The sequence below is a fragment of the Cryptomeria japonica genome, chromosome 11, assembly GCF_030272615.1.
Source record: "Cryptomeria japonica chromosome 11, Sugi_1.0, whole genome shotgun sequence".
NCBI classification, from domain to species: Eukaryota; Viridiplantae; Streptophyta; class Pinopsida; order Cupressales; family Cupressaceae; genus Cryptomeria; species Cryptomeria japonica.
The window spans coordinates 465,590,774-465,611,637 of record NC_081415.1 but is presented as its reverse complement, the minus strand read 5'-3'; the positions used below and the strand labels follow the sequence as shown (position 1 = coordinate 465,611,637).

At 33.0% G+C, this 20,864-nt stretch overlaps 1 protein-coding gene across 7 annotated transcripts in view; it reads right to left on the bottom strand.

The window, feature by feature from the left end:
* LOC131068372 (non-structural maintenance of chromosomes element 4 homolog A) overlaps positions 1 to 13,989 on the bottom strand; it is a 70,344-nt gene extending 56,355 nt beyond the window's left edge. Inside the window, exons 1-3 of one of the 7 annotated variants that reach the window (XM_058003584.2) lie at positions 13,850 to 13,989; positions 10,521 to 10,744; positions 61 to 271 (exon numbers count right to left, since the gene is read on the bottom strand). In XM_058003584.2, coding sequence (XP_057859567.2) covers positions 61 to 262 — 202 coding nt within the window. In that variant the 5' untranslated portion in view covers positions 263 to 271; positions 10,521 to 10,744; positions 13,850 to 13,989. Of the gene's footprint in view, positions 1 to 60; positions 284 to 10,520; positions 11,253 to 11,472; positions 11,768 to 13,849 lie in introns of those variants that run through there. The other 6 variants (XM_058003590.2, XM_058003561.2, XM_058003569.2 and 3 more) reach the window with 6 other exon arrangements.
* Positions 13,990 to 20,864: the final 6,875 nt, after the last annotated feature.

The window sequence follows — 20,864 nt, the reverse complement described above, 5'->3', positions numbered from 1 at the left end:
AGCATTAAGATGTTTCCAATATATTCTAACAACAAAAGAGTGTTACTTCTTGATCTTTACCAGCAATCGAAATCTTGAGGTTGCGATACTGGCACCTCAAAATCCGTCGTTCAACCATGGTTTGAGTCTCTTCTTGTTGTCCTCTATCACAAAGGCTTCTCTTTTTGTCTTGTGAACCACCCTTCCCCTTTGATTGATGTAGAAATTTATGACTGAAGTCTCCATCATTTATTCTCGACTTGTAAACTATTTTTCCACTCATCTTCTCTGACTGCCAGACAAACTTTAAATTGGTTAGAGTGGAGATGGTTAACAAAAGTGTATATGCTGAACAAAATACTTTAACAAAGAAACTTTTTCTGATCTGTATAAAACAATTTAAAAGAGCATAAGACAACCATGAAAAACAGATTCATTATCATGCAATATACCTGTAAGGACACTTCCACTAAATTTTATCTTTAAACTCTATTAAAACTCCTCAATACAGGATTCAATTCTTCATTTTTACAATATAATCTTCCGTGTCGCCATTGTACTCAGTTACAACATATTAGGTACTTCCAACTATAAATTATGAAGCTGTGGAAAGTAGAACGGGAAAATGAAAAATTGACTTCAGCAATAAAATTAACAAAAACACCAAATAGAAATGAATGATATAGAGGTCTATATCAGTAGTCATATTTAAGATTGATTTATTGAAATACAGACAAGTTAAAGTTTCCCAACGAAAACTTACCATCCAAGCAGATCTAGAAATTTAAACATAAACCTTTGTTACATACTTTGAAAGTGAGAAAGACCCAGCTATCATTAGATTGCAATCCAAGCTAGCTTCACTAAATCGAGAACGGCGAAAAAACAACCCTCGAATCAAGGACCCTTCGACCCCAATAATGCTTCATTGTCAAAACAGCTAATAGTCACTGTGCATCTTGATATCAATAATTTTATGTTTACGTAGTTAGGTTTTATTAAGAGCTGTAAATAAGGTTAAAGGTCATTAATAACTTACAGTATATAGTATTTACTTAAGTCACTAAAAGTTGGAACTGTTATTTTAGAAGCTGGGGCAGTTGAAGTTTTAGTAATATTAAATATGTTCAAAAATCATCTCAATAAACAAAAAACTCATTCAATATTTGTAATGTCAAGTCTCTTCCATTTTAAGCCTGAAAATTTAGCAATCAAATTTTGTTTCAGTCACATCAAAATTCAAAAAAAAATAAAGGAAGAAATCATATTAAATTATTAATGGCCACAAACGACCAAGGTGAATTAATGGGCAGCAGGCATTTTTTAATGCAACTGCTGCTGCTTTTCAAGTACTTATCACTCCCAAGCACTACCTCATCTCTGAAGCATGTTCTATAGGCAACTCAAAAAGACCATCTACTTCAATCTCTTGGTGGATGGATAGCATCAGCAAATTGATAACCATTTTTTAATGGCACTATCACTACAACCAAATTTCACCAAAACAAAAGTAGAATGATGCTGTGAATGCAAGCTAGGTTCTCTTACTTCTTTGAACCAAAACAATTTCTCTTTGAGGAAATATAACCATGTGCAGCCAAATTCTCCAAACAAGAAGACAATGGCTTCTCAAGAAAAAGTCATTTAAATAACATTTAACTGAGTTATCAGTTCAACCCCCTGGACTTGTTGATTCAGGTCTGATCCAGCTCGGATTCGAAGTATGGGTTTAATATGCAATGGGGTTAGTCTAGGGTCTATTAAAGCCCAATTAGTTCATTCAAGACAAACCCAAGCCAAATTCAATTCCTAATTAATCCTTATCACAACAAACTCATCACCTTTTTTGGAATTTTTTTTTTCCATTTTGGCATTCAACTTTAATCATATAAAATGCCCCCTAACCTAGTTCATGGATTTCAACACATTTTAATGACAAAAACAAAGTGAGTTCCTTCATTGTAAATGCAAAACAAAAAAACATTCATCATTGCTTAACTTTCATTCTTGCTTGCCATTGCACGAATTGAGTTGAAGACTAAACAAAAAAACATTCATCATTGCTTAACTTTCATTCTTGCTTGCCATTGCACGAATTGAGTTGAAGACTGATGGATGAAGGCAATAAACTCGGACTCGCCACGGACTCGCCAAACCAAAAAATTGGACTCGGACTCGGACTCGTGAAAGACTTGAGAAAGACTCAGCAAAAAAAGAAAACTGTAGTTTTACAAAAAAACATAAAGAAATTAATGCATTTAGAGAACATAAGAGCCATAATTGAAACATTACACATGTCATATGATCTCCAAACACTCGATATTTGATATTTCATCATTCATACTCATAGTTTCAAATTTAAAATGTATAATAGAAGCAAATAAGTTTATAAATGTTTACAAAATTACATATAAAGATAGGTCTATATCTTGGGGGAGAGAGGAGAGACTAAGATAGAGAGTGGTAGAGAGAAGGGATAGAGGAAGAGTGATAGGGAGACAGATAGGTCTAAAATTCGAGGCAGATAAAGTGAGTGAGATAGAAAGGGCGAGAGAATGCTAATAGGAGCCTACTGATTACTGAAATTTGACTAAGTCTGAAAATTTAAAAGATCTTCTAAAACCTAGAATTTGTATTACAATTCCTAGAGATCTGAAACCACTCTCAAACATCCTGCCAATATGTCTTTTTCCTTTCTTATACTTAAATGTTATATTTCATGTATATATTATGATGAAGGGAATGAGACTGACTTGAAAAAAAAGATTTCGTTTTCTGGTTGCACGAGTCTAGTCAAAAGACTCGCGAGTCCAAGTGAAAGACTCACACAAGTCAATTAGAAAGACTCTCGAGTCTTTTTCTCACCAGGACTCGCCTCGCGAGTCCATGGCGAGTCGACTCGTGGCGCCACTGGAATCTCCAGTCCGTGGCGAGTTTGTGGCGAGTCCACGAGTCTTAAAACTATGGATGAAGGTTCCAAAGCAGTTGGTTTGATATTCCTACACATGTTGAAGAGCCCATCAATTGTCAGGAAGATTTTTGCAAAAGAGGTAGATTTTCGAGTCCATGAGTCTTAAAACTATGGATGAAGGTTCCAAAGCAATTGGTTTGATATTCCTACACATGTTGAAGAGCCCATCAGTTGTCAGGAAGATTTTTGCAAAAGAGGTAGATTTTTTTCCAAGTTTTTGGCTTTTTTTGTACAATTCTTTTTTACAACAGAGATCTCTTGTTTTGTTTTGGAAATCTTGTTTTGTTTTCATTCTTCTATGAATCTATCACATAATTTTTTTTAAATAAATTGAGTTGTATATATTCTTTTGTTTTGACTATGTTGTTCATTGACCTATTTGTTATAGGGATTACAATGACAATTAATTCTATTTCTATGGGCCAACCTTATTTCAAAACATACCCAAATTATACTATTCATAAATATGTTATGGTACAATAGCTTCCAAATGGTGGGGGTTATATTATATAACTTGCAATGGATGTGGTATCAATTATTCGAGCTTATATGATCAAATGAAAGCCCATTTGTGACATATCCCTAAACTAGGCATCAAAGCTTGCCCAAAACAAATAATGTACCCATTCCACAAGAGCAAGACAAAGCATATATTAATGAGCAAGAAAAAGTAGATCAAGTACTAAGCCACAAATTAAACCATCCTTTATTAAAGAAAGGATCACAAGGAATGAAACCCCCACCACCACCATCTAATCTTCAACCTATAGAGTACCACCCATTTTTGGCCACACCTAAAGAACAACCCATGGCCTTTTTGCATAAGATATCAATGGGACTGTTGGAAATGTCATTTGACAACAAGCCTCAAGAAATTGAGGATCAACACATAGCAAAATGTCTCTATGCAAATGGGTTGGCTTTTAATGTTTGCTCGTCATATTAGCAACAAATGGTGTAAACAATTAATGGGACTCCAAAACACTAAAGAGTACAAGGGCCCAAGTTTTGAGAAAGTACATAGCACCTAATTGGAAAAAATGCATATAAGATTCACTGAAGCCCATAAAGAATTCATAGACCGATAAAAGTATGTCCATCATTTTCGATGGATAGAAAGATGCAAGAAATCAACCATTGATCAATGTTATTGCAGTGTCCCCTAAAGGAGTAATGTTTTTGAAGATAATTGATTGTGAGGGGGAGGTGAAGGATGGTGCATTTATTGCTAATAGTCTCATGAAAACCATTGAGGAAGTGGAGCCTAAAAATGTTGTTCAAGTCATAGTAGACAACACAAAAAATTGTAGACCAACTAGTTTATCGATTGAGGAGCGTTACTCATACATCTTTTGGACACATTGTGTTGTCCACTCCCTCAACGTAATTCTACAAAAAAATAGCATCAAAATTGATTAGATCAAACAAAAAAGTATATGCCAAGACCAAAGAGATCCAAATATTCATCAACAGCCACAATGTCCCAAGGCATATTTTAAACATTCTTGAAATCAATTGTTGAAAGTTAGTGAAGCTATAAGATTTATTTTAATAAATATATTTCAATTTAGTTATTTTTTTAAATAATAATTAGTTTACTTTTTTAAGAATCTTTATTTTGTAATTTTTGTATTTTGATTTACAAATAAGTTGTAGTGGCCTATTTTGTCTCCAAAAATTTTGTCTTGAAACAACTTTAAAAAGTTCTAGAGGCACTTTCTAACATGGTCATCAACTAAAATTGATCCAAGACAATAAATCTTAGGTTGATGATCCTAGATGACACTTGGTGGGATCATATTGAATGTCTCCTCAATTTCACTAAGCTCGATATATTATACCAACTTGGATAAGCATTGTTTGGGAGACATATATGATGACATTGACTCGATGATTGAGAAGATGAAGACTATCGTAAATGAGAAAGAGCAAGAACCGATTGAGAAGATGAAAACCATCATAAATGAAAAAGATGTTTAAGTCTTTAAGAAACTTTCTTCAAACAACTACACAAAAATATTTAAGAGACCAAACACCATGCTACATCTTCTTGCCTTGCATTGAGTCCCAAATATTATAGTGCTTGGATCCTTTCTATGTTGACAAGGATTGCCCATCTAAAGATGTCAAAAGTCAACCACATGCACAAGACAACACTTCATAGATGCTTCATTCATCCTAACATGTGAGATGTAATTAGGATTAAATTCATGAATTTTGTATGTTCCAGTGATTTTAGTATTGATGCTCTCCATGACAAATTGAAGGTCAATACTCACAATTTCAATTTGTGATACTTTCATGGCCAATGGCCAATCATTCACACACCTTTATAAAATAATATTTTTATGTTTTGAGTTTCATTTATTATTTAAATTTTAAAATTTTATAACTCTTAACTCCCAAGTTGATCTTAATAGGTTGCTAATTTGTTTGCATCTGAGAGAAATTGGAGCATGGACTCCTTCATCCTCCACTCAATAAAGTGTAATTGACTAGACTCAAAAAAGGTAGAAGATTAGTGTTTGTGAATTCCAACTAGCATCTCCTTTCACACAAACAAAGTTGCTACATAGAAGAGGACACAAGTGGTGTATCGAGTCAAAGCATTCTAACTTGGATGCTTCCATATTCCACATTGTTGCACCTGCTATTTAAGACGAGTCAACTAGCGAACATGACAATGTAAATGCCCATTACACTATTTGCGATTCTTTTAATATGTCAAAACCTATATAATCTAATAGATGGTGATAATGATATTTTTGAAGATCTGAATGATGTCGATATGTGATCAATGATGGTGGATTGTTAACACTTGACACTATTATAACTTTCAATTTTGCTTAATCGACATTATAGTATTTTTTATTTTTATGGTGGTTATGTTTAATATATGATCCAATGTGGTATTCTAGACTTAATTACTATTGCATATATATCTATATATATTCACGAGTTCATAGCTTGGAGCCTTGGGTTCGGATTCCATTTGCATCTGATTTGTGATACAGGCTGTGTTGATTTTGTAACTAGGTTAGAAAAATAAATAGGATTCGGATTGCCTTAAGGCATCATCCGAATCCTTATAGGGCAGGGCCCTATCTATTGTATTTATGTGTAAAACAAATAGGGCTGGCCCCCTTATATCCTCCATGCCAAACATAAAAGAAACTCATTATAGGGCTGACCCTATATTGAAATGTACTAAGTTAAGTCTACACTCCAAACGTGTGGACCTATCCACATCATTGTTATATGCAAAAATGGTTTTAGCGCCCAAGGTTAAATGGGCCGACCTAGAGATAAGTAAAAAGATGAACCTCATATATATTCCAGCCACTTGCAAGGCTTAAAAGGCATATGCACATTCAACGAATATTATCTCTGTTATCAAGCCGCGAACTACCTTTAGTGATCAGCGAATTTCATCTAGAAGACAGCAAACATATCCAGTGAGCAGCGAACATATCTAGAAGACAGCGAACATCATCAATACACAGCAAACCCTATTGGTATCGCAGTGGTAGCACAGCGAACTTGCTCAGGAGCACAGCGATCACCTTTGGAGGTCTGCAAATTCCATTTAAGGGGCAACGGACTTCATTCTTGTGACTGTAACATCGGCAGATAAGCTCTCTATTACACTGTGCCCTAGGTTAGAATTATTAATGTGATTAGTTTAGCTTCAAGTGTGAAGCTCATTGTAAATTCAATTGGTTATTGCCTAATCAGATCTGAGGATCTGTTGTTGCTGGGTTTTTCCTCCTAGAGGGAGGTTTTCCCAGGGTACTTGTGTCTTTGTGTTCATTTTGCTTATCTCTATTTATCAGCAAACAATCTAATTAGGAGCTAATTCTAATTTCTGGGTTCTTATATTAATCTGAAAGGCCAATTTCAACAGGCTGATCCAACTATGGAATTGCTTCAAGGCCAAGTTAATGTGGGTTCATCCCAGATGAATCTGACCAAACCTAGACCAAATTTTGTTAGATTTTTTATTATTTCTATTTTTTAAATGTTCTTTTGTTCATTTGATATGAATCTGGTTTTGTTCCCCACTCACATATGCAAGGAAAATGGTGCCCAAAACCTATGCGGATGTTATTTCAAGGCTTTGAAACCGATGATGTGCCCTTACCCCACGCAAAATCTTTAATAAGGCCTCAAACAAATATGATGGGTGATGTTGCGACTCTTGTTTCCTATTCAATATTATTGTTGGTTGAAATCTAGAGAAGAAACTATGGGGATGTTGAGATCTATAAAAAGTTGATCGCCTTACAACTAGGGATGGGTAATATTGCCCCACCCTAGGGTTCTTTCTCACTATCAACAGAAAATTTGGGTTACAAGGTTTACATTTCCTAATGTCTAAATCCTTTGGGCTTCCAATTCATTAAATCAATCATTGGACAAGACAATATACGTGCTTTGATAATTGTATGACTATCAATAGAAATGTTATACAATATTTATACTAATAAAATTAATTATAGTCCTTTTTCAATTGTGAAGTTTCAGGGTTACCTGGGGACACATCCCTTAGCCAATTTGGTCCATTCTGAAAAAGGGAACATCTTGAGAATGCTGAGACACCTTAGGGACATCCCCTGGTTATCCCATGGTATTAATGTTCGAGTTTTGATAATTTGCTTGATTTTTGACTCTCATATGAACTCTCAATTTGAGTTATTTTACCCAAATGATATATATTTAAGGTTCTATAATATATATACGCAAGCTTTATCCATGTTTTCATATGAATATTTAAAATTTCCCTATATATTTTAAATTTTCTATATTTTATATAGCTGTCCCCAAAAGTGGTTCAAAAAATTGAGGACAAGGAAACATGTCCCCTATCTCAGAAATTCGGGATAACATAGTGAAATTTCTTTTATTATTATCATTAAATTGATGATAAGGATCTATTTATTTATTAAGTAAATATTTTTATGGTTTACTATTTTAAATTAATGAATTTTAAAATATTTTCTTAATAAATAAATAAATCCTTATCATCAATGACAATTAAAAAATCACAATTGACAAAAGACTCTTATAGATAGAAATTTGTACAAGCCAACCCAAAAACAATGTCAGATTCACAAACAAACCCAAACCCAAACTAGTACCAAGACCAATAACTTAGAAATGTTATCGGCTACATGTCTCCCATGAAATTTCCACTTATTTATTTAATCATTTAGAAAAAAGTATCATACAACACCTCACCTTGTCCATGTAAAAATTGGACAAATTGATTGCAAAATGGCAAGTTCCCTACAATGCCAAAGATCTTCTCAAAATGCAATTAAGAATTAGTTATACAGCCATTTACAAATTACTAGCTTAAGTATGAAAGAGGAAGCAAATTTTGGCATCAAAAGCTTTAGCAAATGTAAATGGCTTTCAATTTCATTGTTGAATACATAGAGAAGATAAGGCACAAAATCCATGCTTACATATAGCTCTAGGATTATCAATGCAAACTATTGAAACATGTGCAGTACCTTGCAGAATACTAAATATCACACCTCTTTAATAATCTCACATATGTGGTTCTTGAAGAAAGGCTTGTTTCTTATCTTGCCCTAAACAATCAATTCCCCTCATGGATGTATGAGTTGTAGTTAAAGCATAGAACAACCCTAAAAGGCAAGCAATGGCTGGCAACAATTCAAACATCTTCAAAGATAACATGCACAATCTTTAACATAAACTATGCTAACAGGACCATAATTTTCTTAGTCAAGATATTTGCGCACCAATTCTCTTGGTTATTTTATCCAAATAGCCTTTCCCATAAACTATGCTATCAAGTGCATTATTAACAAATCAAACCATCTACTCATATTGTGAAATGGATATCTATGTGCAATGAAAATGGCATAAATCATTTCAAATCTAAACAATTCCAAAACGCACTCTCTAGAGCTGAGCTACATCTTCTCAAAAAATGGGATCTTCAAGAATTCATTAATACTTCTATTGCTAGCAGCCCTATGCAAAAACCGCTCTTTAATTACCCAGCTCTCATTTTTGATGGGGCTTCAAAGTCTAACCCTGGCATCACTGTTGCTAGAAGAGTTTTATGATCAGGACTGCACGCTAAGATTCTTGGCTTTTGCATGAGTTTAGGATAGGCCTCCAACAGTGTTGCAAATTTAGCACTCTAGCAGCTGAAGAAAATCTCAAAAATATTTAGACTTATGCCATACGAGACTCCAAGCTGATAATACAGTTTTTCTCCAGCTACCAGGCAGTCAAGTCTATTCAGCTTTGATTATTGCTGAATCAAGTTTCTAAGATTCTAAAACAAATTGATAGATGAATTAACGGGACACTCCCAGAAAGTTGAAACATTTAGCAGCTATAAGGGTCAACTAAAGTATTCTTTCGCATCTCTTTTTAGCATGCATAAGAAATTTTAGAAATAGAAATTATAAGAACAAATATGGTGAACATAAAGATTAGCATGCTGGCCCTACTTTGCTTTTTCTGTTCTGGAGCTTCCCCCTTCAGCTCGGGAAGATTTATTGTTTTGTTCAGTAGTTCTCTCCCTCTACCTTTGCTTCTTGCCTTTTGTAACGCTTATTTATAATTATTATAACTTTAATTTTCTGGAAAAAGTCTAACCCCCTAATGCCCTAAAAAATGAACCTGACAACAGTGCTTGTGCATGACTTGTGGCTGTTAATAAGTCATTATGTGTCAATTTACTTTTCTAGCATTCTGGTTTTATAGGTAAGCACTCATACGTTGTATAGCATCACAGACACTCACCAACTTCTATATTCAGAATAAATGCAAGTCATAATTGCAAGGCTGAGTTACCCAAGCATCCACAGTATTGACTGACAAACACCTGCATTTAGTATATGTATGACAAGCACTGAGCCAGAGTGCTTGCCCAATTGCCATAATCCAAATAGAGTCATGCAAGGCAGCAACTTTCATAAGTAAAATTTGTTTCAGTGGATCTCTAATATGGAAAAACAATTGGTCCATTGGAAAATATGGTAAATTGGAACATAACTTATTTGTAGTTGTCTTTTTAGTGAACGAAGTATTTTCTTTCCAAATTATATCACTATATGTAGACACACTTATCTGCTAAGCAAAAAACCTTCAAAACCTTGATGTAAACCAACAAAATAATTTAGAATTTTGCAACAACAACAAAAAACAATCAAATACTCTAAAAGAAATTGTTTAAGAAGCAGCCCCTCATAGAATTTTAGATTTAGAATTAAAAATATGAACAATCATAAAAATATTTAGAAGCCAGACTAATTCGTACACTATATTCCCCTTTTCTTACCATATTTAGTAACCTTGGTGGCAAGTCATAATCATGTGGCATAAACATCAGAACAGCGGGAGTGCGTGAAAAGAACACATTCAAGCTGAAAGTCTAAGCGTAAAGCAATGATTTAATTTAGGGTTAGTATGCCCTGTAAGATCACTTAATAGAAAAACTCTGTTTGAAGATTAAAATGTTTTGGTTCAAACTTCTTGCTATAAATTCCTCTTGTAACGAAAAATTAGTGGATTAAAAACTTACTATATGGTTACGCTGAGGTGGTCTCCATGTGGCCAAAATACCAGAAAATCTGCTTCTCAAGTTTAGATAGACCCTCTCTAGTTCTTCACAGCAGGTCTGCCTCTCAAGCTATCGCTTGAGACGGGGCTTCTTCCACACGACGCAGGTTAAAACTCAGCTGGACCTAGCACCCCGTGTGTATCCAACTGGGTCAAGATTTTGTCCTCCCCCACCCATCAGAAAACCTGAGTTAACAAAGAGCCCATCCAACTGAGTTCTGCAATATCTCGGTATAAACATGACCGAGTTGCCCTCACCCAGAAGAGCAATAAACAAGCAAACCTCCTCTACGCCACAGAAACCACCATCTATCAAACAGATATCAACCTTGTGTAACAGTTATGCTTCCATATAGTCTGAAAACCAGGGCACAAACATGAATTTACTATTCCTACAATGTACAATTACAGACTAATTGCCAAGTCAAACCAAAAAGGCGGCGAGCTTCATCCAACTAGGAGTAACCGCTGCCTTTATTGGATTTATCCGTTACTTGACGGTGATTTGCACGACAATTGATCTAAAGAGCGGCTTTTTTAAGGACTTGAATGACCGGATAAAGCCAAATAAACTTGGTAAAAACAAAGCAGAAGGAAAGCTCCAATGTACGCAACCTCAGAGCAAATTGTCAAAAGGGTTTGAAGTTGTTAAAGAGTACAGTCAGCTATCATTGACTTAGCCAAGGTTCAATTCCTGCTAGCATTTTCCGTCATAAACACATAACTTGAGATGCATGATCAACTGAAACAGAATCTTCTTTTAATAAGAAAAAGGCAAACCCATTATAATTCAACTGCAGAATCTTCTGCAGTTCAATACAATGAATGCCTTCATTCACCGACTAAAACTGACTGAGTAAAAACTTAACACAATTTATATATACTCAAATCTCGTATATATGAAAAAACATTACCTGATTGAAGAAGGGCATGCCGACAACCCAGACTTTGTTTACATCGCGGGGATAATTTATTTTGAAGTAAAGAGAGAATGTTGAATTGAACTGGAGAAGAACAAAAGCATGCAGGGAGAGACTAGCTTCCCGCTGAAGATGCACTTTTTTCTCTGTTTTTTTTTAGTTTTTTCCTTTTTTTCCCGATTCTACCGTCTGGGTTTCTACTATCCTTTTTTACCACGTGATAGGAGAACCATCGCTATCTCTCGGGGCGCTAAATTTTTAAATAAGATCTAATCCTACCATGACTATAGCTTAGAGATCAAGAAAACTTATCAATTTATCTTCGGATGAACTAGGGGTAAAGGCCTTGTGATTGGTAAGTGAGAATGGGTTAAATGAGGGTTAACTTGAATTTTGGAGAATCCTAAGGAGGTGTGTCCGTGGTCAAATTAGCACATGGCTTTACTTTGATTGGGTTTTGATGTAAGACATATGATGATTATTTTGGTTGTAGAATTATATTTATTTTTTTGTAAATTTCGATTGGGGGAAGTTTTTGTAAGTTATTATTATTGTTATAAAAAAGTTAATATTTATTAAGTCTATTATTTTATTTAGGGTATGCGTTTTGTACAATAGATTTATTTAGAAATAAATGTTTATATTTTTTTTTTAATTTAATTTGTTATTTCATTATTGGTTAATAGGCTCAACTTATTAGCTGTTTTTCTTGGTTCTGATATTTCTTTATTAAATCTATTATTTCATTTAAAGTGCATTGGTTTTTCACATAAAGTTTATATTTGTTTTTTAATTTTTTAAAATATTAGGTATTTTATAAATGTTTATGGACTCAATTTACCATTTTAGTTTTTATATAGTTTGTCATTGTTGTAATGTATCTTTATTTGTTCTTAATTTGCTATTGTTTGAATCTTGTTTAATTTATTTCATCGTGTTGTTATTTATAATAAGAGTTTTGTGCTTTTATTTTGGTGTGGATTCTATAAATTGAAACATCTTCATAATTTTAAACTTCCTTGATGTTATGAATTTATGTTTGGTGCACATCACCCTTTCATACAAAGACATAATGTTCCACAAATCATAGGAAGATAATGTATAGTTATTTAAAGATCACTAAAATCCAATTTTTTGTGATTTTTTATATTTTTTTGCCTTTAAAACTTGTTTTGATTTTGAAAAATACAACTATATTAGTGTATGTGTGTACATACATATATGTACAATGCAGGAAACATGAACACTCAAGGAGAAACCTCATTCCAATATGAATAGTGAACAATAATTTCCTAATAGAAGTTTGAACCTTGATGACAAGAAACACAATGCCACGATTTAACCATCATACTATAACAATTACTGGCATAATAAATGATTTATTTACCATTACTAACATAATAAATGATTAATTTATTAAAATCTACACACAGTTGAATCCAGAAAATTAATAAGGATAAAATCTATCGATTTAATTTGATTTTTAAATAATTATTATTATTTTAATATTTTTTTTATTTTTTTTATTCTAAATAAATTTAAAATTTTGAAATTTAAAGCATTCAGATATTTTACTATTATCTTATAATACATCTAAATTTATAAGAGATAATTATATAAAAGTTAGTATCTAAAATTTATGATACTATTAAGTGGTTCAATTTATTAATCAAAATTTAGTGTTATCATTCAATTGATTGAATATACTTGATGAGGTTGATATATGTTTTCTATCATGCTATTCACCATGATTTAAATTTTTGAAATATAACAATTTAAAGAAATGAATACTTTAAGAAAAAAAATATCACCAGAGCTCTTCTGTGAATGATATAAAATAAAAATAGCATTGACTAAAATCAAGGACATATCACTATCTTGCAGAAACAAGAGTGTCTGAACTATTCCTTTTGGGAGAACATTCTAAAACATTTGCCTGAGCATTAAAAAGTAAAAATCTTCGAATATGTTAAAGACCAGCTAAGAATCGTTTTCAACCATGTGAAACGGCTATAAAAAAAGGCAAAAAAATCTGAAACGGCCGAAACCAGGAGAAGCCATTTCCATACACACTGTCCGGTAATACTGACATTTAAGAGGGAGAAAAAGAGAGAAATTTAGCTTTTCTGGTGCTCACGGCAAACGGACGACTGGTGTGAAACATAATAAACCTTAAATTCCTATTTTCCTTCGAATTCCAAGAAAAAACAGGCGATAGACATGATAAGCAAGAGCTCTGCTTTTCTTTATGAATTATTCTCAGTATTACTATAGATCTTCATAACAATTGATCTTTATTTATCTATTTTTCTTTAAAAACCTAAACAGAGCAGAAAAGCAAAGCAAAACTGAATAGGCAAAAATTGCATACCTTTCTCTGGTGGAGAAGACGAGGAATTAGCGTAAGCCGGAGTCGTTGAAATTTGGACTAATATGAGAAAAAATTGGAGGTAAAGGGGAAGAAAAGCTTGCGAAAGTAAGGAGAAGCTTCCCGCTTCTTTTGATGTGGTTTCCAGCGCACGCTACATTCGCAAGTACTTCGCCTGTCAAATCAGATTGTATGGCGGTTACTTTCATTTCACGATTCCTGCAGATTTATTTATTGTGATTGTAACACTTCATGAGGTTTTTTCGGGTTTCTCTTTGTAGTAATTAAACGTTTAGGTGTAGTCTTCTGTTGTTTTACGAAATTGATTTTATTATTACACCAGTTTGTGTTAATTTATTTTTATAGTAATTAAACGTTTTAGGTGTAGTCTTTTGTTGTTTTACGAAATTGATTTTATTATTATTTTTATTACCTATTATAGTGAGCATGGAGAGGATTTAAAATCTCTACATCAGTTTGTGCTAATTTAAACAATCACATTGTAAAAAGAAGTGATGGGTTATTTAAGATATATAAATGGATGGTGGTGAAATCATTGTAGTGAGCATGGAGAGGATTTAGAATCTCTATATCAGTTTGTGCTAATTTAAACAACCACATTGTAAAAAGAAGCGATGGGTTACTTAAGATATATCAATGAGTGCTGATGAAATCTGAACTATTTTAATTCTTTTCTAATTTTGTCTCAAAGTTTAAAAATTGATTTTATTATTATTTTTATTACCTATTATAGTGAGCATGGAGAGGATTTAAAATCTCTACATCAGTTTGTGCTAATTTAAACAATCACATTGTAAAAAGAAGTGATGGGTTATTTAAGATATATAAATGGATGGTGGTGAAATCATTGTAGTGAGCATGGAGAGGATTTAGAATCTCTATATCAGTTTGTGCTGATTTAAACAACCACATTGTAAAAAGAAGCGATGGGTTACTTAAGATATATCAATGAGTGCTGATGAAATCTGAACTATTTTAATTCTTTTCTAATTTTGTCTCAAAGTTTAAAAATTTAGATCTCAATTCAAGAGTTATTCTAAGTTACTCTTTGTGGTTTTTATTTTAGTATATGGTGTTTTTAACTAGATAATTCTAGAATCTCTTTGATGTAGGTATATCTTCAAGTTTGGTATATTCTTCAAGTGAAAATGGAATGATAGAAATGATGTTATATTTAAGTAGATGTTGTGTTGATTACAATTTCTTGTTTTATATTAAAATAATGATTTGATCCAATGTATAAGTCAACAAAGTTGTACTTGAAGTTGTCCAATCTTAGATACTATTAAATCATTAAAGTAATATCACATTTACTATTGACAAAGTCCTTTCAACTTTTGTGTCTACTAAAGGTCATTCTCTACCTCATGAATATTGTCAAGGATGCACAATTTGTGGTGACAATTGAGATGTTCATTCTCAAGCTTATCTATCACCTATGAGAAGAGATTGTGTTCAATGAGGATGGTCAAGTCTCACTAGCTATCGCTTTGCTTGTACAGTAGCTTTTAGACGTGGGATTACTAGCTAATCAAACTCTAACAAATTTCTCCAACTAGATCTTGTTATTTATCTTGTTCATGATGTTGAAATTAAAAAATGATAATGGTAAAGATGATTGGGAACCTCCTATGGACACTTTGAACCCCACTATGTGTGGGGTAAACCAAACAACCAAGACCCACCTTCACCTTTTAGTGCTCTTGCTCCCACCATGTAAAAGCTTGTTGTAATTGTGTTTTCTTGGTGTTACCCCATTTGAGCTTTTGAGGTGTGTCTCCTTCCACCTACTTTTTTTTTTGTGGATACATGTAACACTATTTTATAATTTGTAATAAAAACATTTATTCATTAAAAAAAGAGGAACTTATATAAGTGAGGGTTACATGGATTTTGTAATGATGAGCAAGCTTCAAAATTTTAGAGAAGGGGGTATCATATTTTTTTAAGTAACAAGGGACAAAGAAATCTTCAAATATATAGCTAAATTTAAAAAATAATAGTAAAAATCTTTAAAATTATAGATGAATGACTCATGGAAACAAAATTTTAGGAAAGAGGTGGGGGAAACTTTGAGCCCCACCCTAAAAACACTTGTAAAATGTAAACTCTAAAAATTAAGGCCTTATATATCCTTTCACAAGATTCTAATTAATTCTATAGGATGATTTTCTTCTTTTTATGAGCCCCATTACTCCCTAAAAATAATTATGTGACTCCTTCCTAGTTGCCCTCTTTATTGGAAGCTATATGTTATATTTATCTTTCGCTTAACATAACAATATAAATATCTTTATGGAGTCTGAATTATTAGTGATAATTTATAGCCTCGATAAATTTTCGTGGTAATTTATAGCCTCACTAAATTTTCTAACAGTCAAATGTATGTAGTAGTAGAAACCTAATTTATTCCATAACTATATTATAAATTGGCACTACATTGAATCATTCTATAAATATATTATTTGATTCAATGGTCAAACAGTCAACAACAATTCTACACTTCATCCATATCAAAAAATGGTAAATGTATTTTATTTATATTCAAAATTCGTATGTGAGTGTTGAAGTGGTATGATGTTTAAGAATAGCCCACTAGAATAAGATGTATAGGTTATATAAATTGCACTTTGTATAGAATAAATGTACAAATTTTAAACTTACCCCTTGCTATAAAGTGTTTGAGATGTTGTTTTATAAAAAAAAATCAACTTATATCCCAAATTTGACTTTATGTAAAGCTCTTCAATAAATTAAATATCTTAAAAATTTGAGATACTATTAGAAACAATAGACACATTACATCGGGTTATTATTGAGGATGTTGTTATGAATGCAATGAATTTTGTTGTGTCTAATACTTTGAGTGACATTAGAAATGTCATTTAAGGAGACAAAATAATTTTAAATTCAAAATTATAATTTTATTAAAGCCAAAATTTATTTTTATTTTAATTTACCATGCCATCGAACAATAGAAAATGAATATTATGATGCATATAATAGTTCTTATGTCATTCAAGCCATTAATGGAGATGAAATTTGATTTAATGAATTAAATGCATTAGACATGTAATTTACAAAAAAGGATAATGAAAATTTTGATTTCAACGCTAATTATTCCCAATGTGAACATAACTCAAAATTGTGTGACAAATATTTCACATCAATACATGATCTTTTGTCATTTACTATGTTAAAAATTCTATCTTTTTACACTAAAATAAATAAATAAACTTCATACTTACCAAAATCGATTGACAATTTCTCTTTCCTACCTTAAATTACTCACTTAACTTCGAAATCAACTCTTTGTCTCATAATGAAACCCCAAAGTGTTAATGTATCTTCAAATCACATTAAGCTAATAAGACAACTAAGGTAATTCATTTTGAATTCCAAAACTTTGTGTTCTTGAATTAAGCTTAACCATTTTGAAGTTATAAAATCATGACCAATACAAAAATGCATCAAACATGTGAAACAGCATAAATCGAAAAAAAAAAAAATATATATATATATATATGATTATGAAAAAAAAACTTACACCAAAAATACTATTTCCATTTATAAACATTAAGCATGGAAAAATATATTTCCAAAAAAAATCAATGGAAAACATGATCCCTATCTTCCCTTTGCCTTTGCTTATGTTGTCAAGCAAATTGTTAGGGTATACTTGCTACTGTTTTTTCTTTTAATTTTTTCCTATTTAACTTGTTAACTTATGCAAAATATAAGACAATGAGATTCTTCTACTAGATTTGGAGCACCTATTACACACAATCATTAGGTCTATTAGCCTAACAAAAATGACAATTACATTATCTTTACTGGAGCTAGTAAATTTAATTTAAATAGTCATATTCAAATAGTTTATATTTAAATAGTATATGCAAATATGTGTTCTGTTAGAGCTTGAAGCCTCTTTGTTGTTTAAGTGTTTCTAAACTAGTTGCTTTACACAAGTGAGAGAAGTGAATTATTTATGACTTGATGATCAATTTCACATACTTGCTAGTCTCTTAGCTTTAAATGAGGACCAACTTATTAAGGTGGCCCTTATAATATTTTTCGTTACTATAATATCCGTATACACCTAAAAATGGTCTGAAGATAATTAATTAAATACTCAGTTATTTAATTAATAAACCTTCCAAATTAATTGAATTTGCAAATAATTTGATTAATTTCCCCATTCATCTACTTATAAATAAATCTAAGGATTTATTCATTAAGTTTATTTCAATAATCCCCTTTGATTAATTAATCTAAATTAATTAATCCTCCCTCCATTTAAATCAATTCTTCTAATCCCATAATTAAGATTAACAAATTCAAGTTTGTTGAAATTAATTATCCATTTTCCTAATTATTTGAATTTCTAAATTCAAATTGAGCACATGGCTCCTAACTTCTAACCACCTAGCCTAACCACCCCCTAACCTAACCCATTCTATCTAATCTTGGGTTTAACTAACCCTATCCTATCTTGCACATCCTAACCTCTTTTATTCTAACCTCATGTGGGTTGGATATCCCCTCCTTGAGACACATGGCACTTTGGCCATATGTCTTCTCCCTTGGACACTTGCCCTCTCACGAGCAAGGTTCCTTGACACTTTTCCCCACAGAGATGACATGTGTCCCTCCCTCCAACCTCTTCTCCAACTTCCTCGATCCTAGCCCTTGATATCTTCAAATCGAATCTAAACTGTCAATTCTTGCCACCTCAGCTTTGGCCTTGGGAATCCTATAAATACCCCTCATTTTGGAGCAATAAAGATCCCTTGCATTCAAGATTTTAGCATCATTACTATAGGCATGTTATATCTTAGTCATCTAGCATAATTGACAATTAGATCAATATTAGCATGTTTAGAATAGCTTTTAGCATGTTAATTTAGTTTCCATTTATCAATCATGTAGCTTAAATCATCATTTTAGCTAATCATGCATACAATCATCTTAGCCTCATACATTTGCATAATCATGAAGTGGCTACTCAACTTTTGAGTTGCCACTTTGGAGGTCATTGCTCCATTGAGAGCCAACAATCCAACACCTTCAAGGTCCTCGAAAATTGAAGATGGGACATCTCAAATGAGCTTTTGGTTTGCTTTTATTTAGCTTTCAATTTGCTTCATAATTTCATTTATATTGTCTCATTAATTGTGCATGTTTATTATGATTGACTCTAATTCTAGCAACACATTAATTGGCGCCCATCGTGGGGCCTAGCCCCTTTGATCTTTAACAAGTTTGCTTGCAAGAAAATTCATTGACAGGTTGAATAGCTCTTTGGATGCACAGATTAGCTCTTTCGAGTTCCAGATTCACGTTCTAGGTCTCCGTTTTAGCGTCCCATCACCTCAAATGGTGTTCATGGGAGATTTTTTAACTCTGATTTTGTGTTTTTCTGTGCTTTAGCATTTTTAGTCTCTGTCTTAGCATTCTTGGTTTGTTTTGCATTGTTCCTGGTCATTTTGGTAGTGTTCCTGGTCATTTTGGCAGCTCTCTTGGTCAGTTTGGCAGTGCTCTTTGGCAGTTGGTCAGCATACTTGGTGTGCAGAGCAGCGTTCCTCATCAATAGGGCAATGTTTTTTTTTAATTAGATGGCATTTCTGGTTAATTTGACAACGTTCGTAGTTTTTCATTAATAATTTTAATGTCATATTCTGCATTTCTCATTTCTGCATCTAGACTATCATTTTCTCGAACCTAATTTGCAGTTTATTGATTTTGCAAGTACCTATTTCGTTGTAAAAGACCGGAGTTACAAACCCTTTCGCCGCCAAATAATGCAATATAAACTACTAACGTTGTTTGCAGCCATGGGATTTTGCACTTGTTTTTGATAAATTAGGCACATAGAATAATTACAATGGAAATGAACAAACATGTCTTATGTGTTTTGATGATAGGCAAGTATGCTCTCACCTTTCTTAGGTGATCAGAAAGATAGAATCATCTTTTATTTTCAATAGTGCATACCTTTAGTGGGCCTACCCTCCCAAGAAGCCCATAAGGTCGATGAGAGAGGAATGACCCAAGTGGGAGCGACTAACACAAAGTACTCCAACCCACTATAAAATAAACATGAATTGATGAAAAGCAAGTCAATGACAGTGCTTGGGAATAGCTCTCCTCCATACCTTTGGGTATATCAAACCTTGGTTTTCAAGGCTGGGAGACCTCTTAATTGAGTTTATACCTCGACGTACCAAACAGATCCCTTGCTAATTCCAATTAAAATTAGAAGCTACCTGGTTTACCTTCGAACATTATTATCTTCTCAGTGCAGGGAGGGGGAAGAATCTCTCCCGAAGACACTCACCATATGTCCCTCTTGAGCGTATGTGCAAACTCCCCTTTTGAGACCTTATTGCTAAGCTCATAATGAGACTCCACTAGCTCTCACAAAGGCAAAAACACAAGCGCCCTTTAGGGGGTGACAAGGTTGTGTGAGCTGATAGGGTACCAAGTGTGGGCTGAGAACTAATAATGAATCCAATCTCCTTAGGATAGACTGAATGGTGTGTTTTCAATTGTTCAAAACCTATAAAAACTTGGGCTTTCTTTAAATCTTCTTGAACATACACTTTATATGTACTTTGGGACAAAAGATAATCCAACTTATGTGTTTGTAAATCACATAAAGATATCATCCATTCAAACTCAACAAAAATTGCAAACTCAAACTTTAAACTATCAAGTTTACAAGTTTCACAATATATTAGCTCTCTCGGTCCAAACAGTAGCTCTCTCGGTCCAAACAATAGCACTCTCAGTCCAAACAGTAGCTCTCTCGGTCCAAATAGTAGCTTTCTCGGTACAAACAATAGCTCTCTTGGTCTAAACAATAGCACTCTCGGTCCAAACAATAGCTCTCTTGGTCCAAAGAGTAGCTCTCTTGGTTCAAACAGTAGCTCTCTTAGTCCAAACAGTAGCTCTTTTGGTCTAAACATCATCTCTTTTTGTCTAAACTTCAACACTC